The 23,416-nt window shown below is 45.2% G+C and overlaps 1 protein-coding gene across 1 annotated transcript in view; it reads left to right on the top strand.

The window, feature by feature from the left end:
• Positions 1-23,416, top strand: part of LOC138284967 (baculoviral IAP repeat-containing protein 1-like) — a 423,184-nt gene that overhangs the window by 173,149 nt on the left and 226,619 nt on the right. The window contains exon 11 of the mRNA XM_069224341.1: positions 23,015-23,185. Within this exon, the coding sequence (XP_069080442.1) occupies positions 23,015-23,185 (171 nt within the window). The remainder of the gene's footprint in view (positions 1-23,014; positions 23,186-23,416) is intronic.

The following is a 23,416-nucleotide window of genomic DNA, read 5'->3' as shown; positions in this document are numbered from 1 at the left end:
GTCCATCAATCTGTAGTGGACCCCCAATACAGTGGACCCCCAGTACATAGCTACTTTGCAGTAGCTCCTGCAAAGAGAGTTCAAATCAAAGGAGCCACTTTTTTGTAGATATTTCTATATCACCCCAGGTGTCACAGCATCCAGAACCTCCTTCCTGTATATTAAGGCCCTAAGGTGCATTTTACTGTTCATTGAGCCATGTTCAACACGTCAGTACTCTGTGACCTGGTCCAGTCCACACTTGACTAACATAGCACGATTTAGCTAGCAGGGCATGAAAAATCACTTTGCAAGATAAAGCTAGTTCAGAACCTAGTGGCATGCCTTCTTTTTAGTTTGTTTCAAAGTGAACATACACATACTGGGAATGGCCAGGTAATGCAAGTGTTTTTTTTTCTTCTGGAAACATTAACATATTTGATATTCTACCCATCATTTATTTTGTTCAACTATATCTTTTATTGAAATGTCCCAAAGCATAACAAGCACTACCTACTGCCTGTGCATAATAACTCATCATTTAATTTTTCATGTATTCAGAGCCCACAATGCTTTATTCAATGCTGCTGTGTCTGTTAATGGGGTAATTTACTTTGGGTTTGCTTGATCCAGAAGTGACAACCAGTCCCTGAGAAAGACAGACTTTATTTTCAAATAATGTCTGAGACGATCTCAGAGAGCTCCGTCACCTCAGAAAGAGAATAGTCTGGAGAAGTCTGATAATTTCAAGGGACCCACTATTATTGGGAATCGAACAGGCCGAGCTACCCTGTCCCATCTCCTTGTTCATAGCTCTTTCATGTGAGGCCAACCTTGTATGTGATACTCAGGAAGCTGTCCTAACCACTCAGTTCAGTTTTCCGTTCTCTGTGAATGGATATCGGAACTGCATCAGAATTTAGACTGTCCATCTCCAGGAGCATTGGGTCCCCTCTCGATCCCTCTCAATTTTGCCCTTGCCAGTAAGATGTGATAATGTGCTTGGACTGTATAGCCTTTCCCCTTGAACTGCCAAGGACTACAAGGCAGATGTTGCAGCAGTGTTGGTCCTCATGTCGACATCACCAGTACCGGTTTCTGTGACACTGGTGTCTATGCTTTAGTCGATATGTCTGCACAGCGGGGATGGTGTCCTCGCACTTGAGGTGTATCAGCAGACATTCTGCGGTTCTGTACAAACGGGCTGGAGCAGTGGCACTGCTCTACGCTCCCACTTGCAGCTGTGCAGAGCGGATTGGCGCTGGCGAGGGAAGACTCAAGACAATCAACGATTGCGTATAAATACTTCTACCCATTGATTTCCATGTTGTCTCTTTCTGGCATTATGTGGGTGTGACTAGTCATTTATTTTAACTAACCGAAGATGGCAGCCACCTCTCTGTAAGTATATTGAGCCTACCCAATCCAATATGGATTCCAGCAGATTTCCTTTAACATCACTTCTTGCCTGTACCGTATAGAAGGAAGGCAGTATAATGGGAGGATTACAGCATATGTGATGTCCATTTTTTGTCGCAGTCATCCTCAATTAGGATTCCATTTTTGTCCCTCTTTTCAGCCTCATTCCAGACCTGTGATCCTGGGTCTGTTCTGCTACATATTTGGTAGTTCATTTTTTCTGCTGTCCTTCATCTTCCAGATTCTTTAAGCCAGTTTCTTTGGCCTAGAGGTTTTTTCTGACATTTGTCTTTTAACTCCTTTGGGACTAAATCTAGAAGGCCCTTGTCACCACTCAAGTTTCAGTACTGTGTGGAGTTGCACCATGACTACTAAGAAAAGGCTTCTTTACCTCAGGCAATCAAAACAACTTAGGCAATAAAAACAAACCAGCCCTTGTGGCCAAGTTGCATCAGTCTATCTTTCTGGGAATAGAGCACTACGTTTCCTGACTATGGATGGAATTAGGGTGACATTAAAGAAGAGGTGAATGTGGATGGAGCTACACTATTGAAGAACTTCTCCCCTGCATCTGAGAATCCCATTGGGGTCCTATAGGCCACCCCTAAGTGGTACACCCTTACAACTGATGTCATTGTTTGTTTGATCATCCCTCTTTTCTTATTGGTTTCTATTCATCATCAAAAAGTAATGTAAGTATAATAAGTTTAGATTTGTAACTAAACAATAAACTTTAACAATAAACAGTAAACAAATGTAAATCCTTGTAGGTTAACTGAAAGCTGCTTGCAATCATGCTTTACCTGAAGCATGGCGGCTTGTTTGGGGGAGCAGGTGCCTGAGATCAGGAGGCCATTGTGACCTAGATTCATGTGTTGTAGAGTAGAGAACCCCATCAGTGGGTAGGTCTCCCCTCCCTACCAGATTAAAGTCATGTGTACCTGGCCATTTGGCTTGGAGTATTGGTTCTGGTCCTGCAAGGAATTATGGCCCAGATTTAAGAAGGCCTTGCGCCATTCCAACACCACATTAGCATCATTTTGTTACGTCAATGTGGCATTAGAAGGCCAAAAACCCTGCGCCATATTTACAAAGTGGCGCAATACCTGCATTGCCCCACTTTGTAACCCTTTGTGCCACATTATGCCTGCGCCAGACATAATGTATGCAAAGGGGGTGTTCCCCCATTAGGGGGGGGGGCAAAAAAGTGGCGCAAGGAAATCTAAGAGATTTCCTTTTGCCATGTTTTTCAGCACTTTTAAAAGGAGGGTTCCATTGGTTTCAATGGGTCTCTGGGTGCTTTGCAGGATTAGCGTCAAACGTTTTCACGCTAATCCTGCAAAGCGCCCGACAAGTGTAAAAAATGATGATGCTAGTTCCCTAGGTGCAGCACCACTTTTCATAAATCTGCCTCTATGTGTGTAGGGACTCAGAATTGAGAGATGAGTACAAAATTACGTCAAGCTGATGCTATGACTTGCAGCTCTAAATCTTCTGTCTCTCTTAGGTCCAGGTCAGAGAACAACACTTCCAATCAGCCAGCGGTCCCAAAGGACTCTACTTTGCTTCATTGCTTTAATAGTATTGGAAAAGTATCAAGTCACGGAACACAGGGGGTTTAACTTGGCAATTAAAAGTGGAGAGCATTTGACCAAAACAACTTCCTTTTCTGCGTTCCAAGCTCCTTCAACTAATGCACTTTCAGCATTGAAGCAGTATGGCATAACTGGTTCTATTAATTTTGAATTAGGTGTCAGTGATTTTATGGCATCTATGTCTGATATCTCAATAGACCCATTACAGCAACTAATTCATTCTGGGGAACAAATGCTTCAAGCTGATGATAATCAGCCACATAAAGTTGTGTTGACAACAGAGGAGGAGTATGCCAGCCTTAGCTTTTTTCTTTTAGCTCAGAATAACATTTTACAGCTTGAGGGGAAGATTGCTGGCCTTCTATGCACTACTGGTAATCATCACAAAGATATTGGGCCTAGCTTATTGATAGGGAATATTATTATTCAGCCCCTGCAAACAGATACCAAAAAACACCTGAACACTCCTGTGCATGAGGATGGTCTATTATTGTCAAAGTGTAATTTACAAATAGATGTGATTGGTTCATTGGTTAAAGTTTTAGACTACAAACCTCACAGAAAGGCTATCCAGATAACATTACCTGACCAAATTGCTGGTCATGCATCCACTTTAAAAGTTCTTGAAGAAGAACTGCCACTAATTAGTTCATTGGTTGTTGAAGCTATTCATTGATGTACCTGTTCTAATGATGATGTGCTATTTAGTAATACTAACATACTAATGCAAATAGTGCCTTGGATAATAAATCGGGTTGCTCAAGCTCGTTGGGCTTAATACACATTTACAGCAGACTCATATGCAGCTCTGGATGCTTTAGTGATCACAAACATTCCTCAGGGTCGTTCAGCACAAAGGGTTTTGCTTCAAGTCCTGGCTCTTTATATAAAGAGGGATTGAGAAGAACACATATATCAAGACAGTTGGCCAAAAAATTTAAGCAACTAAGATGTTCAAGCAATGCTAAACTTGGAACAATGAATTCAAGAAAAAAAATACCAAACTACAGATGCCTCTATAATAAGGAGCTCTTTTGTGGATCATTACACAATGAGACATGTTAACACTTTAGTACCGCTCTGCTTGAAGCTCCATTTCTATGGCCTAGAGATTCTTGGACCCACAATTGTTCCAGTGTTTGTTAAACAGAAAAGAGTTTTTTATTCAACCGGGTATAGATGTCTCACAACCTCAGTAGGTTATCCATGAGTGCTCATCTTCAGAAAAAAATACTACATGTGATCGATACTGTTTTACAAACTCACACAGCTTTTTTTTAAATGTCAAATTTGGCTCCTGAAACAAAAATTGACATAGTTTCAAAATGTTATTTACCATTAAACCATATTTATAGCTTGAGGGGAGTCCGAGGATGCAACATGCATGATTAAGCTATACAGCTATGAGGGAGCAATTTCACCTCTAGAAGTATGGTGATGGATCAGAGGGGTCTATAACCACAATTATAAAGAATAACACTATAGATCTCATGCAATCTCAGTGACTGTCTTCTGTACTCTAGCTTACAATAATTTAATTTAGGGTTTGTAGTAGTCCAGTAACAGATATATAATGGAATGGTTTGGCATTTGAGATTAATAGCTAATTATGGGTTTTGAAACTATTAGTGCTTGTTTCAGTTGTCTACATAAGATATGGCACAACAGAGAAATAGAAATTGATGGTTACAAGAAACTAAGTCATCTAGTTCAACAAATGAAAGGGCTATTGGAAGATCGGTTACCCTTATATTCTCTGCCTGCCTTTTTGTAGGGAAATTAATTTAATCTGAGTTCTGGTGGTTCTTGAAGTTGGGATTGAGCGAACATGGAAAAGCTTAAGCTATATAAATTGTAATGGTTACATCTCTCTTCTTAAACATAATGGCCCTAGTCAAGTGCATGATTTAATCAGTACTATTTCTCTTTTTCAATTATCTGCACAAGTGTGCTGTTCTGTGAATATTTTTGATGTAATTGGTGTTGATATTACAGCTCAGACATTGGAAGCATCTTTTTTTATGATGCCCAAGCCCTCCCCCACTGAAATGGCATGCTTTATCATCGGACTGTGGTCCTTGCTGGCCTCACATGCAAAGCCAGTGGGCCCCTTAAAGGGAGCTCTTTTCTGGAGATCTTTTGAACTCAAACTGTTAAGCATAAAACAGTTGAGGTATGCCTTATGCCTAGCTCTGGAAAGTGTGTGGTAGATCGAGAAAGGGACTTAAAATTGGGTATGGGTTGTTAAAACTGCTATGATTGTTTGCCAGAAAACCCATGCGAAGATTAAAAACACGATTAGGAACCATAAAGGAGAACAATGAACCGTGGGTTCCTAAAAAAGGGTCAACATGTTTCATCCCTTATGTGTTCCTACGAGTAAATGGCAATTCATCAGGACCTTGGGTTGGTGCCCTGATCTACCACAGGAATTCATTTTGTGTGTATACTGAGTTCTATATTCTATTTTCAGAACTTTGGTGATAGTGAATAGGAAAATTATAGCGATCTCACACTGGAGATCAGGGATCTGTGTGATCTGTTGGGAAAAGATAACAGACAAAGATCTAATAAATATGAACAAACATATACTGTATAAATACACAGACTGTGGCAGAACTGTGCAGGCTTGTGCCCAAGCATACAAGTTTTGTGATTACTGCAAGTTGTAACACTGGTAATTGCACACTAAGGCTCTCATTATGAGCTTGGCGGCAATCACCGCCGGCTGCCGTACTGACGGTGAACTAAAGACCGCCAGTGGCAGAGGACTGCACACTGCCGAATAATGATGGCAAAAACATATAACCTCCACCCACCGCCAGTGCCAACAACGGCAGAAAGTCAGGACACAGAACCCCCCCCACCAAACAATGATGCACAAATCTGAGCAGCGGATAGTGGATGTCGAACAACCATTGGCAGTAACAACCGCCGTGGTCAGAAACGGGACCCGCCAACAACAGAAGCACACATTGGCAAATATGCATAGCACACACCTGACACACATCCTTGCTGTCAGGGATCCCCAAGGTGCCTCCTGCGTTATCTGTCAGCATACCCAGGGATTAGGGTTAAATCATATCTCTGTTCTTGGTTAAACCTTCATGTTTCTAAAAACCTTCATGTTTCTAAGTGAACATACTGTAATGTGCTGTGTTACACAATTAGTTTTATCAATGCTTGTTTTACCAATGCTTGTTTGCTAATGTGAGCAGGTGTAGACATGTGCTTCTAATTGGGTGTGGTGTAGACATGTGCTTCTAATTGGGTGTGGTGACTCATCCACATGTGGAAACTCAACTGCTTTCCTGATTGGCTAAAAATAGCAGAGTGAAGCATTTCTCCCTGCTTGGCTTTGTTTTGCTTCCTGGTCTCAGCATCTGATTTGGCAGTCCAGCCCCTGCTGTCATCCTCGTATTCAGGACTTTTGAGGCAATTCTTGTCTTTGTTCCTGTACCAGCTGACACCAGGCATTCCTCCAGTACTCCAGAAAAGACTGCAGCTAAGTGACTAGTGTTCTCCAGGGAGTTTGTTCTTTGAGTGCCACGCTTTCCTAGAACAGCTGGTGTATTTCAGATCTCGCATTTTGGCAGAGTGCTTATCTTGAAGAGACAAATGTATTTCTGAACATTCTACATTATTATTGTAGTTACTTGCCTAAATGTGCTTCAGGAAATCAGCTTGAGCTCACGTACTACAAAAAGTGACAGTGTAATTTTAAAAGAGCATTTACGTGACTTTTCTTTCTCTAATAGCATAACTCTTGGATTTAAATTGTGTCATTCATGCTTGTGTTTCAGGTTTGAGGAATTTGCTTTTGAAGGGTTTTTCACACACACAGTGAAACCAAACCAAACAGTGCCACCCTAACTGTTTAAACCCAGAGTGGACATTTGTATTTTTGGATTGTTTTTGTTCCTTTTAGTTTAACCCTATGCATGCAGGAAAGTTATACGTGATATAATTAATGCCCTTGTTTGTCTTCCTTGTACATGATAAGTGCAACTACAGTTCTAATTGTAGTGTGCAACAGTGAATCTCTGTGAAGCCAGCCCTAGTGTTGCAGTACTTATTTTTATGGTACTCAGTTTGGGTTTTTGGTAATGCAGTGTTAGTGATTGTGCCAACAGTTATTATCCAAGAAAAGTGCTGGAGCATCCCAGTGTTCTACTGCTCCCGTGCCCATATCAGAAAGAGAGATTCAGTTTCAAGGAAGTTGAGTGCACTAACTCTACTATCACTCTGTCAACAATGACCTGCCACCCCCGAAGATACAGGGTGCCTGGCTGGACCGGCAAGACGTGGCAGTGTTTTGTCTCTTTCTCTTCCACTCCCCCTTTCCTTTTGGGACACCTGCCGGGGTTTCTGTGTCCACCAGGAAGTGCTGAGAGGTGTTCCAGGAGGTTGAGGGGCATACCATCGCCCCTGCAGATATCCTGCTTTTCAGGTGCGTGGCCCGTCTCGACATGCCACCATAAAACACACACATACACAACCCACAATCCTTCGCAACGCCAACAGCACCACAGAAATCGACACCACAACACACTTACACTCAAACAACCAGCACACAAGTCACACACACAAAATTACCACCAAAAAACAAACACAGCATACACACCATCACAGACCCCACACACCCAACCACAAAACAGCACTGTCACCAACACACCCACAACACACCACCCACAACACACCACCCACAACACACACCATGGCACCCCCAAGCACCCCAGCTTCACCGACAGGGAGCTGAGGACCATGGTGGATGAAATACTCAGGGTCGAGCTGCAGTTCTTTGGGGCACAGGTGCAGCAGACGCCCTTGTCCAAGAAGATGGAGCTATGGCAGAGGATTGTCAACAAGGTCAACACTGTGGGAATCCATCCACACACAACGGAGGACATCAGGAAGAGATGGAACGACCTGCGGGGGAAGCTGCGTTCCATGTCATCATGACACAACATGGCCGTACAGAAGACTGGAGGTGGTTCCCCCACCTCCTCCCCCCGAATACACCGACTGAGAGGAGAGGGTCTTAGCAATTCTGCACCCGAGGGCCTCACTGGACTCCCTGGAGGACTGGAATGCATGTAGCACCCCATCCCTCTAACTACCACCATGCCACCATCCCCTACCCAGACCACAACACCCAGACACTCCTACCCATATACACTGCATGCCAACAACCCCCCCCAGATCACTATTCAGCCCCCTGTACATAGTCACCAACCCAAGCATGAAATGGCAGGAGCACTACAACACCCAGAATGCAACACCCCACCTCACGAAATGCACCCAAAAGAACACGAAGGGACCCAGCATGCTACCACATGGAGATGGAACCACCAATAACTCATGAGCAGTGCTGCAAGAGAAAAGTAAGTGCAGGACACCCACATCCCTATTCTCTCACACACAGGCACCACCACCCGGACGGAGACATCAAGGAGTGCCAGTCCTCCACCTGCAGACAAAGGCCCCACTCAGGAGAGTACAGAGGGGTGCCTGGACACAGAGGAAATCCCTGGGCCATCCCACAGCCCTGAACAGTCACCCACCAGAAGCTCCACCCAGGATACCGTTGACCCCCCCCCCCCACCACTCAGCCACCATCATCAGCTCTGGCACAATGCACCCACACCAGTGTATCCAGGCCACAGACAGGCTGCCCACAAGAACAGAGGCCCAAGTCTCCACCCACCACCAGGCAGGATGATGAAGGGTTCAGTGCAAGTGGGACTGCCAGACCAGTGCAGGGGACACAGGTACAGGGGGCTAGAGCCAGTGGGAGGAGAGCAGTGGGTCAGGGGGAGTCCACCACCCACCTGCAGGCCCTTTCCACTAGCCAGGACAATGCCCTGTCATCCACATCTGCAGCTACTAGTGGACTGGTGGCACTGCCAGAGGACTCACAGGACACCAGCAACCCTTCCCTTGCAGCCCAACTTCCCCCTTGCAAACATGGCCTCAGACCCAGACATCTCTGTGAAACACCAGCCAAGACTAAGGCCACCGCCAGGAAGTGACTTTGCCCTGAACTGTCTCCCTTGTGTGCCACTGAGCTACCTTGTCGATATGCCAGTGCCATATCACTATCTTCCAATGGCCCCATGGACTATGCCCCTGTGCTACCAACAGCTGTGGAAAGGTACCTGGAATATTGTTCACCATGTGCTCACTTCCTTCCACTGTCCCATCCCTCATGGATGTCTTGTCTGAGAATAAATACACTTATGCACTCAAAATATCATAATATGACCACTCAAATGGAAATGTGAATATATTAACCAGTTACCATCATAATGCCATTTACATTGCATGAGGGGGTACAACAGACTGCAGTGTTTGAAGTATGTCACACTGTCCATTCCATTGCAGTAACACACATCTCCCCCTTCATACATGAAGTTTACACATCAGTGGTAAGGGACACCAGAGCACTTTGCATATGAGTCACCCTGAAACAATGCAGTAGACCCATTGGCATCATAGAACAGTACCTGAGAGTCACTGGAGTATAGCCAGCTTAGCTGGGTCCTGGAGTTGATGTCTTGCCCATCCTCTTCCCCATCACCATCATCCAGCCTCTGAGGTGGCAGGGGTGGTGGGGCAGCATGAGGAGTCATCCAGTAGTGGGATAGCTTTCCTCAAAGCCAAGTTGTGCAGCATGCAGCAGTCTACCACTATCTGACACACCTTGTCAGGGACATAGTCCTATGGTCCGCTCAATGACCTGTCTAGTGCGACCATGTGCCTCATTATAATGTATTTCTGCATCTGTCCTAAGATTCCTCACAGGTGTCAAGAGCCATTGCATGTTTGGGTAGTCAGAATCCTCTGGAAAAGTGGGCAAAAGAGGGTTGAAACACACACTATCTACTTGCATACAGCCTGCCTGTCAACCGTCTAACTGATCCAGTGTCATACACACTCACCTACGAGCCAAGCTCTGTCCCCCTGTAGTTGTCCCATCATGTGTGGCACACTGCTGTTTCTCAGGACAAAGGAGTCATGGATTGATCCTGGGAACCTTGCATTGACATGAGTAATGGACTGATCAGCAGTACACATGAATGTTGGACATTCATGGAGTGAAAGCTTTTATGATTTCTGAACACCTGTTCATTTACTCTTGAGGGTATGAGGGCTCTGTGGGAACCATCAATGTCACCTATCACATGGGAGATATTTGCAAAAGCATAGAATCCAGATTTGATGGAGGTGAGATCAGCCCTTTGGGGAAACTGGACATAACTTTACAGGTGTTGCACGAAGGAATCGTGAAAATTAGACAGAATGTTGCTGAACATTGGCTGAGATACCCCGGCTGCCATGCCCACTGTAACTTGGATTGAGCCTGTGGCCAGAAAATGTAGAACAGATAGAACCTGCACAGTTGTAGGTATGGCGTGGGGATTCCTATTAGGTGGCATAAGAACAGGCTCCATTTGTGCAGGATTGTGGCTCGATTCAGGCAGTAAGTGATGATGATGTGACGTTCCTCCATGGTGGCCAGATCAACCAGGGGTCTGTAAACAGGTAAGACCCTCCCTCGCCACATGGGTCTGTACCTACGGGGGTGGAAGAGAGACATTGAGTTGCAACAAACACTTCAGTAACATTGTTCCATCATTCATCTTTTACATGCAACACTATTGTCCCTCACACAGACGTAGAGAACATGGGGCCAGATGTAGCATTTTTGCAAATTGCGACTTGCAATTTGCGAGTCCATCCGACTCGCAAATTGCAAGTTGCAATTTGCAATGCAGTACGGTGTCTCAGACACCGACTGCGACTCGCTATGGGGTCGCAATGACCCACCTCATCAATATTCATGAGGTGGGTCGCAAATTGCGGCCCCATAGCGAGTATAGGCACTCGCAAACATGGAGGCCTGCTGACGTCAAGGAAAACGAGCTGCACTTAAAAAAAAAAACGAAACCTTTAGTTTCGGTATTTTTTCAGGGCAGGGAGTGGTCACTTGGACCACTCCCTGCCCTGAAAAAATATTTGTGGGTCCATTCACAAAGTTTTGCGTGTGGGTTACCATCCACTTCAAGTGGATGGTAACTGCGACTCCATTTGCGACCGCATATGCGGTCGCAAATGGAATTGCATTCCACTCCGAATCACAAATAGGAAGGGAACACCCCTTCCTATTTGCGATTCTGAAATGCATATTGCGAGTTGGTCCTGACTCGCAATATGCATTTCTGAATAGCAAAGAGGCTTTTGCGCCTCGCAAATGGCGATTTTCGCCGTTTGCGAGGCGCAAACCCTTTGCTACATCTGGCCTATGGTAATCCTGTCAGGGTAATGCCTGGTGAAGAGTGTATGTGTCATTGCATCACAGTGTAGGCACACCTCCCACTATGATTCTATGAGGAGGATCACTGATCATACCAGTACTCGATGAATCGGAGATGGAATGGAGCCATGGATTAGGACCCCGGGCAGACTATGAAGGCGTGGTGGATGCAAAATCGCAGCCCTCTGCCCTACAGGTAGTGTAGTGAAGGAAGTGACTTCATTCCGCTGGCGTTAGTCGTCATGGCGGTAGTCGGTGATCACTGCCGTCACCTGTTGATTGGATATCATTGGCATCTATAGGGAAGCAGGGCCAATCATGATCAGTGCCGGCAGTGACGTGCACACCGCCGCGGGAAATACCGCAGCGGGAAATACAGCTATTTTGATTTGCCCTTGCCACTTAAATCCTGCCCCTCAAGGGGGATGGAACTCCACTGCGTGAGCTGCTGTGTCCTGACTCTGGTCCTCACAAAGGCACATGCTACAGGAGAATGGGCCCTGGACTTAACCGCTGAGGAGCTGGAGAAGCTGGTGGACGGGGTCTGACCCCTGTATGCAAAGCTGTATGGGCGATCAGAGGCTCAGGGAAGTTGCTATTTGACATCCATGAATGTGGTGGATGCATGTAGGCGTTTTTGTTGGTGTTCTGTTGACCCGTTGTGCAGCGTTTCACTGTGGGGGTGTGGTATGCACAGGGGTGTGCATTGGTGCAGATATTTGTTGGCCTGTGTCTGGTAAGTACATTTTGTTAGGGTATGTATGGCTTGGGATGGTGGGAGGGTTTGGGTGTGCATTGTGGTGTTGGTGGGGTGGGTGGCTGTGTAATTGTGCCCTTTCCTCCCATGTGTGCTAGGCTGCAGTACTTACCGTCGTCATCTTCGTCAGGGTCACGGTTCTGGAGAAATATGGCAAGGAGGAGCACTGGGATTATTTCCAACTCTTGCTCCATGTCGGCGTGTTCTGTGTGCCTCAGGTGAGTGTTTCCCTTTATGTGGGTCGTTTTTGCCAGGCTTTGCGTGGCAGTGGTTCCCGCCCCAGAACTGCTGGCGGTGTGGTGTTTCATTATATGGTGGTCGGGTTGGGCCTTTCCGCGGGGCTAAAGATTGCCTCCTCCATCATCAGTGGCGGTGCTACTAACATGGCGGTGAGTAGATGGGCCGCTGGCTGTTTCTCATATGGGGCCAGGTGTAGGAAAGGTTTTTCACGTCGCAAACAGCGAATTTCGATGTTTGCGACGTGCAAAACCCACACCGCGATGCCCAATTCCTGTTTTGGGAGTCAGTAACCTGGTTACCGACTCGCAAAACGGGACTGCGAGTCGCAATTAGGAAGGGGTGTTCCCCTTCCTAACTGCGAGTCGCAGCACGATGCTGCATTGCTTTGTGACCGTGAACGCGGTCGCAAAGCAATTGCAGTTACCACCAGTGTCACACTGGTGGTAACCGATTCGCAAGAGGGAAGGGGTCCCTATGGGACCCCTTCCCCTTTGAGAATGGCCTGCTCTGAAAAAAAAAATTGCAGGCTATTCTCAAAGGGGAAGGGGTCCCATGGGGACCTCTTCCCTTTTGCGAATGGGTTACCACCAGTGTGACACTGCCTGCTCTGAAAAAATGAAACTGAAGCGTTTCATATTTTCATTTTGTAATGCATCTCGTTTTCCTTTAAGGAAAACGGGCTGCATTACAAAAAAAAATAACTGCTTTATTTAAAAGCAGTCATAGACATGGTGGTCTGCTGTCTCCAGCAGGCCACCATCCCTGTGAGTGCTGCGAGTCGCAAGGGGGTCGCAAATTGCGACCCACCTCATTAGTATTAATGAGGTGGGCCTTTGCGACCCCCTTGCGAGTCGCAGATGGTGTCAGGGACACCATCCTGCATCCTGAATTGCGACTTGCAAATTGCGAGTCGCAATTCAGGACATTCGTACATCTGTCCCATGCTTCTTTATTTGGCAGTCTGCACTGCCAGTAGTTACCGCCGGCAGTGCGGTCTTTCCCGCCTGGTTCATAATGACCCCCTAAGCCTTGAAGTAAGTACTCTCGCCCATTGGTAGAGTACCATGGGGCCACTTCTTAAGCTTGGAGATTGATTATAGATACATATTCAAAAGGTCAAAATTCTGGATATTTGTTAACAAAATAAAATGATTTCAACATTTTTATTCATCTTTATTCATTTCTCTATGGAGAGGCACTGTGAAAAAACCTACCTGCTTGATTGCATCCTGAGTGTGGATGAATACGGATTGAGTGCCATTTTTTATGGGTAAAGGGGACTTTGCCAACATCCCTTTGTTACGTGTGTAGCGCAAAACGTCAAGTGACACAAGTGTATTTGGATATGCTGCATAGTCCCATGAATTAATGTTCCAGCGGGCTCCACATTAAGTGAGGTTTCTGTAACTGGTAACAGTACTATTGGCTTCCCAATATGACGGCTATGGATGAGCACAATGCGCTAAAGTCAGATTGTTGGACCTGGCCCTTTTTACAGATGATAACAGTTGAGAGGCTTGGATGGCATGATGTTGTTTTGAGTCATACTGAGTGTGGCTGTGTATTTTGATGATGAAAATATCTGAAATAAATTCAGCACTGTTGAGTACCACGCATCAGGGGTTAGACTATCCCATTTTAGTGCTGAAGTCTGCATCACTGCACTAAAATGCATTTTTCACACAACTGTAAACTCTAGACCACTTGAGGCACACTCTACCACTCTAGTGAACAGCATTAAAGTGATTGCGCTCACTTGTGCTAGTGCTCTTGTAGAGTGATGCTGAGACTGCATCTCTTCTGTTAATGTTTGTACACACTTAAGCCAATTACTATAATGAAAGGAACTCTTCATTAGTATGCAGCAAAGCAATCCAAAGATAACATGCATACCATGTGGGACTCCTTGTTGTCAAACAATTCTGAATCTCAAGTTTCTGTCCACAGCCCCACGCGGTGACAGGCGGCACTTTGCCTGTTCTTTTTCCCACAAGGTGCCTGCCGCACTACAGTGGTCACTCAGAGTCTGATTGGCCTGAGTCAGACTCAATGACACAGTCAGTGGGCAGCTTTGATTTTCCTTGCATTGCTAGAACCTCAACGATATTTCCAGGATCAAAGTTATGGTCTGGATAAAAGGGTATGTGCGCCTGCTTACCTCAGCTGCGAATACTTGGCTCACTTTAGCTGTGCTCGGTCTCCACCTGTGGGCTGCTATCCTTCTCCGGCACCAGCCACAGTGTATCGGGCCAACCGAGCATTGCGAAGTGCCTACTTTAGGCTTATGGAGCAATGGCAGTTAAAAAAAATCACAGCATAGCCAACTTTAAAGAAACTCTCTGCGGATACAATGCTGTGTGTCTGGGACTCTAGACTGAGATAATTTGGTGCCGCTGGATATCACCAGCACCAGCCTCCTACATTTGTCCCTGTGCCTGCTGCTGAAATCCTGCATGAGTTGGGTGGAACACTCTGGCCAATAGTGGGGGAGCATACTTCCCCAAGGAACCTCCAGATTCCACCACTGCATCTGTGAGATTGCCTCGGTTACATGTGTTCGGTAACAGAAAAATGAGGTGTAGATGGGGCCTGGGCCTGTCATTTAGGATTGGGCAAACAAGTTAAAATGAAATCCATCTTTCGTAGTTGGCGACAGACTGACATTATGATGGTTGTGATTGCAGCCTGGCAGATGGTGAATGTTGCAGCGGCAAACGCTTGGCACTAATTAAAGGCAACTGCACACTTACGCTGTACTAGTCCACAAAGGCCTTGAGCAATCACTTTCCCATTTATTTGTCTCCTCAGGCTGCTCCTGGCCCTCAAAGTGCAAAGTGGTAACAATGTATAGTAGAGGTTGGGTGGCACTCTACATGTCTTCCAACTTTTATCAGTTTGCGAAGAGCTGTTCAAGAGTCCAGTATTGGACATACAAAATCCCTCAGTCTTTGACTTGGAATAGAGTTTGGTCTGAAACAATACTTCTGGCTTCCGTGTTGCCTTCACTTTCGCTCTTTCAGCTATGTTTCTCGAGGTCTTCCGCAGCTAGGGACTTAGACTGCCTTTTGCTGACGAGGGTGATGATGGTGTTTGTGGCAGAGCGCCCTGGTGTGCTAGTGACTGTTGTTGGACCACTCTCCCTAGGCGAATCAGGCATGTATTGCCCTACTGGTTCTACTCTGCCTTCCTTCTAAGTTTCCACATTAGGCACGTTGCCAGGACCGGCAACCCTTTTGAACCATAATATATTTCACGCCACGATGTGGCTTCCTCGCTGTGTGGTGATCATGGTGCAGTCAATCTTTACTACTTGCCAGATCTCTGGCTCATAGGGAGTTCTAAATGTCCACCCTAGGTGGCAGTCCTTCAAGATCGGCTTCACATACAAAAACACTAGTTCCACCAGAGTGAGCTTCGTGTGGGATTCCATGAGCACTACAGTGAGATGTCCATCCCGGAAGCTTCTGAAGTCCATGCTTATCTTCGACCATGGTTTTAGGCTGGGCTCTTCGGTCAGCATTAGGGCTGAAAGTGGGTCCTCGCTAGGGATGGCGCACAAGTGGCAGCTCCGCACCCTCTCATCCATTAGAGTGTCCATCCCTGGGAACCACACCTTGTTTTGCAGACTTGCTTTTGTTTTCACGATTCCCTGGCGACCTTGGTGTGCTAGATCAATTGCTGGAGCCCATAGACTTCAGGCAGTACTATCTGCCTACCTCTCTGCAGCAGACCCTCTTGACCTTCACTCACTTTGTTCTGCACTCTCCTTATCTGATTGCTGGGCATCTGCTCAGCCTGCGTCAGTCACCTGTATCCTACAAGAAAGCTGTGCCATTGTCTCCGGGATAGGGCCTCTTTCTCCTGGGAGATACTTTCATCACCTTCGGTTGCTTCACGAGTTTCTTCGATGGTGAGTGCCTTGGGGCAGGCTTAATGCACAGTCATCCCCACGCAGTCTTCAATCATCTTCTGTTTGTGGCTTCACCTCAAGAAGGGACGGATGCATTGACAAGTAGTTGGCAGGGTTGTTGGCCCCCAGGCGATAGAGGATCACAAAGGGATATGGTTGCAGCTGTCTGGTCCATCTTTCAGTTCTTGGACGGGCTAGGTCGGCTGCCCCGGTGAAGAGTAGGTTTATGGTAGGTGACCACCCTGAACTGTTGGCCACACAGATACATGTGAAAGCAGCAGCACAACCAACGGATAGCCAAGGCTTTTTGCTCTGGTCTCAGTGCCAGAGAGGGTTCGGCTGGCGTATGCCTTCTCCTGCAGGAGCACTGCTCTTAGTCCCACTGGGCTGGCGTCTACAATTAGCTCCATCTTCGGGTGAAAGTATGCTGTGGTGGCTTTGCCAAAGAGAGCCCTTTTTGTATTGGAAAATGTTGTCTCAACTTCTGAGCCCCACTCCCACAGAGCATTTCTTCTGGTTAATGCTCTTAGCAGTTCAGATATCATGGCCAGATTTGGGATGAACCTTCCCCAGTACGTTATCATCCCTAGGAACCTTTGCACTTCCATTGGGTTCTGGGGTATGGGCGCATTCAGTATGGCTTTTGCTTTCTTAGAATCCACCTTCATGCCTTCTTGTGAGAATATGTAGCTGAAGAACTCTATGGAGTTTTGGGAGAAACAGCACTTATGTGTATGCAGTGTCAAACCGCATTCTGCCATTATTTGTAGGATGGCCTGCAACCTCATGTGGTGTTCTTCAAGGCTTTCAGAGACGATCAAGATATCATCTCTTATGTTAATTACTCTTCTCAGTCCAGAGAGGGTCTCCCTGATGGTTTTCTACAGTGGATAAGATGCCAGAATCTAGTATCCTGGTATCACCTGAGGCCAACATGTGCAGTGAATGTGATGATGTAAAAACTGTCTGGTGCAAGTTCTAACTGATGGCACCACAAGTTGAGATCTAATTTCAAGAACCATTTTGCGACATTCAGGTCTGCTACAAAGTCATCCATGGTTTGCATGATGTGGTGTTCTGTTTGAATGGCCTGGTTTGGAGCCTTATGTCCACGCATAGTCATTTGTTCTGGGTTGTTTTGACTTGGGTGCAATGACTAGCGGGGACATGGGTGTATGGATGTATGGGACTTTCTCTATGACTTGTTTCTTTTCTAGGGCTTCTAACTCTTATTCTACTTGCGGTCACAGGTGGAAGGGGAGCCTTCAGTGTTGAAATGGTGTAGGCTTTATTGAGTCATCAGTGTGTAGTTTGAGTTGCTTTCCTTTCAGTTTCCCGAGACCAGTGAATAGTCGGGGGAACTCGGCCAGCCTGGTTTCTGCATGTGTTTTGTGATGAACACTAGTTCAAGGTCTTTGGCTGTGTGGCACCCCAGCAATGTGCCTGTGTCCCCTTCCATGATGTGGAATTTCGCTCAGGTTAAGCAGCCTTTGCTCGCTATGTCAACTTCTGTTGTCCTCCTGAGGAGCAGAGGCTCCATTCCTCTATAGGTGCTGATCGATGCCTGGCTGGGTAGCAACGCTGGGCATTGTGTGAGTCAATTGAACTGCTCTGAGTCCATTACACTGACGGATGCACCCGTGCCTCCAATCTCCACTGGCCACATGGGACGTGGTCTCCTTCTGTTGCCTTCCCTCCTGGCAAATGAGATCACAAAGTTGTCATCTTCTTCATCCGACAAATACTTACTCCACTGCCGCTGGGTGTCTCCCTGTCTACGGGCTCCTAGAGGGATAGCTGTCACAGGTCTGCAGTCTTTCTCCGTTGCCCTTCTGTGGGTCCTTGTTTTACAATGTGGCACACCTTTGCAAAGTGACTAGCTTTGAGCACATCTTCCCACTGGCTGGTCATATACACCGGGTTCTGTGTTCTAGCCTGCAGTTGCCACAGCCACCACCTGGTTGTCTTGGGGCACCTGCCGGATGTGGAGTTCCTGGGCATTTTTGGATCACATCAACCCACTCTTTCTTGATACTGACACTCTTTTGGGACTCACTTGCGGTCACGCTCTTGCACAGGGCCACTTTCATATCTTTTCCTCAACTGTCCAACAACTTGTGGGAGTGGGCCAAGACTTATATATTGTCCAGTGAAATGCCGGGTTGAATCAAAATTACCGTCAGAGCATAGCTGATTTGCATCCTTATATGCATCTTATTGTACTCTGATGTTCATTAATCCTTATCTTTACTGGTCTCGTGGCCGTACTTATGTAGAACATTTTACATGGACATTGGATTAAGTAAATACAATTTTTTGTGTTGCAATCAGTGTGGTCACGTGACTCCTGATTCCTCAGTAGACCCAAGTTGATTTCTCTAGTGACTTCTGTGAGATGACAGATGTTGCATTCACCACAAGGATAGTATCCCCTTACTTTAGGAAGACCCAATGGCAGAACTCATACTTGTGTTTTTTTAGACTTCTGTGGTCTCTTATGGACTGGTTGGTCTCTTAAGTTCATTGATCTTTTGAATGTGAGCAATGGTTTATCTGACTGCAAAGTGAGAGAGTTTGTAAACACCAGTCCTCATGTTAAGAAACACAAGCTGCAATTTGTCAGAAGACATAGCCTAACATCTGACCTCTGTCTTAGAAGCACTGCAAATATGACAATATAAATACAGAACTTAATGGCATCTTTAATTATTACTTTGACTTTTGTGACTGTTAGAAATGGGGTCTCTAGTTGGCAGAGGTATACACCCTTGTCCAAGTAGGGACTCCTAGTCAAGGTAACTCACACACAATCCAAATTATCCTGTGCCCACCCTCTGGTAGCTTGGCACTGAGCAGTCAGGCTTAACTTAGAAGGCAATGTGTAAAATATTTGTGCAATAAATCATGCAATAACACAGTGAAAACACCACAAAACTACACCAGAGAGGTTTAGAAAAACAAAAGATATTTATCTGAGTAAGTTGAGGTTAAAACAATCAAGATTTGATAAGCACAAGTTGAAATATCACTTTTGCAATGATAAGAAGAGCCCTACGCCTTTAAGAATCAACAAATGTCTCTTGTGTGCACAAGGTACTGGGTATGTGTCAAAATTACATGCATAAAGACCGCAGAGGAGGAGATGGGTGGAAACAGGAAGGTGTGCATCGGATTTCCTGATGCGTACAGACGATGCGTCGATTCTTCCCACGCTGCAATAGCTTTACGTCAATTTCCGTCACGCAATCTTGGATTTTCACTGCGAGGCAGGGTCTTTTGACACCCAGGGACGTGCAGGATGAAGTCAAAGGTGCTGCGTCGATCTAGTGTGACGATGCGTCAGAGTTTCTGTCACACGGCAGACGTCGCGTCGATTCCTTATGCAGGAAGTTGGGCTGGATCATCCTGGCTCTGAGATGCGTTGATCTGGTATGGCTGAGCATCAAAGTTCTGGTCGCAGCGCAGGCGCTGCGTCAATGTCCACTTGGGGGGCTGGGCTGCGTCGTTGCGATTCAGCAATGCGGGGATTCTTTCACCTCTGGACCGGCTGTGCGTTGATTCCCTCATGCTGTGCATCGATTTTCACCACACAAGGAGTTTCCTTGAAGAGTAGAAGTCTTTTTTGCCTTAAGACTTCAGGAACAGGAGGCAAGCTCAATCCAAGCCCTTGGAGAGCACTTCTCGGCAGAGCCAAAGGCCAGCAAGGCAGCAGGGCAACAGCAAGGCAGCAGTCCTTCACAGCAGAGCAGTCCAGGTGAGTCCTTTGGGCAGCCAGGCAGCTCTTCTTGGCAGGTTGGAGGATCTGGTTCAGAGTGTCTGTCCCAGGAAGTGTCTGAGTTGGTGGGGTCATGGACCGCGTTTATATACTCAAAAGTGCCTTTGAAGTGGGGGAGACTTCAAAGAGTGGTTTTGAAGTGCGCAAGGTCCCTTTCAATACAGGTCTTTCTGCCAGGGTCCCAGTAGGGGGTTTGGCAGTCCATTGTGTGAGGGCAGGCCGCTAGCCTTTGAAATGTAAGTTCCAGGCCCCTCCACCCTTCAAGTCCAGGAAGACCCATTCAGTATGCAGGTAAGTGCAGGTGTGACTGAGTATCCTGTGTTTGTGGTTGTCTGGGTGAAAAGCACAAGGGAGCTGACAACCAGCCCAACCCAGACGTGGATTGGAGAAGGCACAGATGGATTTTAAGTGCAGAGAAATGCTCACTTTCTAAAAGTGGCATTTCTAAAATAGTAATATAAAATCCAACCTCACCAATAAGCAGGATTTTGTATTACCATTCTGGCCATACTAAACATGACCTGTTTACCTCTTTCTGATCAGAATCTACCACTCAAACATGATATGAGGGTAGCCATAACCTTAGCCTATGAAAGGAGCAGGCCGCACAGCAGTGGAAAACAAATTTGGGGGTTTTCCACTATCAGGACATGTAAAACACATAGGTATATGTCCTGCCTTTTACCTACACAGCACCCTGCCCTATGGGTTACCTAGGACCTACCTTAGGGGTGACTTATATGCAGAAAAAGAGAAGTGTAAGGCTTAGCAAGTACTTTTATCTGCCAAATCGAAGTGGCAGTGTAACTGCACACAGAGGCCTTGCAATGGCAGACCTGAGACATGGTTAAGGGGCTACCTATGTGGGTGGCCCGACCAGTGCTGCAGGCCAACTAGTAGCATTTAATCTAAAGGTCCTGGACACATGTAGTGCACTTTACTAGGAACTTACAAGTAGATCAAATATGCCAATTCGGTATGAACCAATGCTACCATGTTTTAAGGGAGAGAGTATATGCATTTTAGCACTGGTTAGCAGTGGTAAAGTGCGCAGAGTCCTAAAACCAGCAACAACATTGTCAGAAAAGTAGAAGGAGGCGGGCAAAAAGTTAGGGTACGACCAACCTAAGGCTGTCAGGTCTAACGGTGACCCATGACCCACCAGTTGGTTCTGACCCGCAGTTTAGGAAAACTGCTCTAGGACATTCCACCAAGCTTCAATCATGGCTGTAGTGAACCCGTGGGAGAGACTGTAAAGCTAGAACAGTATGGGGAGCTGAAAGCCCATGTCTCATGCAACAAATTCTGTTCCAGTTTGAATGTTGGGTCATCCCTCACTCCAAATATCCAATCCCCGATGGTTATTAGTTGAGCTGAGCAATAATAGAGTTGTATGCCCCTGAATCCTAACCTTTCATCATATGCCCATTATGTACTTTTGCTGAGACCCTGGGGTTTTTATCTGACCACAAGTATCCCAGTATATGAGCTTGTATTTTGTCAAAGGAACTCTGTGTGGGGAGTTCTGAAGTGTATATAGCATTCTGGGGAATTTAATCATTTTGAACAGTGCTGTTTTGCTCAGGATTGACAGAGAAAGTGTCCCCCCAGGCAATTATTCATTTGTTTTGTGTACAAGTGGGGGAATATTCCGGTCCCAGTTTTGTTGCCGAGATACCGATGCATACATTCTTAAGCATTTGAATCCATCGATCTGTGTTTGTAGTCGAGTCTGCCACAACTGATCTTCAGGTTGTGTTTTTTTTAACCGGGACAAGGACTGACTTGTCCCAGTTTGATTCAGTTGGAAATGTTCAGTAAAGCTGCTTGAGGACAGTTGAAGAAGCTGATATTTTATATTTTATGCTGGCATGTAAATAACATGGTTACATTGTTTATCTGAGAGCAGTGTTTAGTTCTCAGTTAAGAACCCTGACCTACACAACTATTTGACAAGCTTTGATAGCCATACTCTTTGGGACATGGCTAGCTCATCCAAATGTAGCTTCAAAGAATGTGTACATAACAAATAATTTGACACACTTTATATTGTGATAATAGGTCACTTGACAAATTAAGGTTGTACCAATGCTAGTGTGTCACTTTAGTCCACAAGCTCCTCAGAAATACCATATATCCACTTTGTTTTATGTCCTTTCAAAAAATTCTCTTTCAACAGTTAGATGTCCCAAATTGTAACTGAAATGAATCATACAAGAAAGGTATCTTGTTATAGCAGCTAGTCAAAGAGACTCTAAGCCATATTAGTGTGATTTGTCTGGGTCTACAATTATTAAGCATTCTCAGTCTGTGGAGTATTTTTAAATAATTTAATAGGTATGCATGTATTTTAGCACTGCATTTTTGAGACGACAAACCAGTAAGACATTTTACCTGATTGTAACGTTTGTTGTAGAAAAACTAAACACACTAAACATACATGTAAACAACTGTTATGTTATTTTAATATAGTTTATCTGACACTTTGGTGATTTACAATTGGGTCTTGCTACATCAGATTTTGTAATTCTAACTTTTTACATTTTTTTATAAAGATTCCTAATACATGCTTTTATATATGGTTATTTTGTATGAAGATTTGTTATCATATTGGATTGATCGAATGGCCAGCATAACAGTGTTTTATACCTTATCTTAAATTAAAAGTTGGAGAGTTGGAGAAGGGAAGAGATATGCGCAGTAACAATGAAAGTGTTCTGTGGATCTAATTCAGTTAGAAACTATAGAAGGTATAGCGTTTAGTAGTGAGGTTAGTAGTGAAAAGTATTGTTTAATGGCATTTGAACATTTCTGTCAGATTGAAATATTCACAACAAGATATCTTTTCAAGTTAGATGGATAATAAAGCAGGAAATTGTAAATATTTACTATCCTACAGCTCTAGATATGATTTTTAAATGGGAACATACAAACCTTGCTATAATGTGCAGAAATAAGATACTTTCGATGACAGAATAGTTATGTTGTCCACACTTTACATGATTATCTTTCTGTTTTCTAGAACTTCTGGTTGCACATTTGGACAAGTACAAAAATTTGAAGGAACTCTCAGTGAACGTCCATGAGAATCAAAAAGTTATTGATGAAATTCCTGATGGTTTTAGAAATCTTAAGAATATGCAAAGTTTGAAGCTTAGCTGCATCAATTTAGTAGGAAGTGCCTACAAATTAGGTAAGATCAATATCTAGGTTCTTAGATTTTCTCTTATTGAAGAATTGCACAGTGTATGTGCTAAAGAGATTTGTCACATTGGCAACAGCCCAAGCAAATGTTCTAACTTTTCTGTCCACAGTCGGGATTTTATGTTATTCACCAGATACTGGGGTGCATATTTAGTATCCATGATATTGTTACACATATCAGTTGTTTTTAAAACAATTCAGGTGACAAAATGAAGTGACA

The sequence above is a fragment of the Pleurodeles waltl genome, chromosome 1_1 (genome assembly GCF_031143425.1).
Source record: "Pleurodeles waltl isolate 20211129_DDA chromosome 1_1, aPleWal1.hap1.20221129, whole genome shotgun sequence".
Classification (NCBI taxonomy): domain Eukaryota; kingdom Metazoa; phylum Chordata; class Amphibia; order Caudata; family Salamandridae; genus Pleurodeles; species Pleurodeles waltl.
This window is presented reverse-complemented; position numbering and strand designations above follow the sequence as displayed.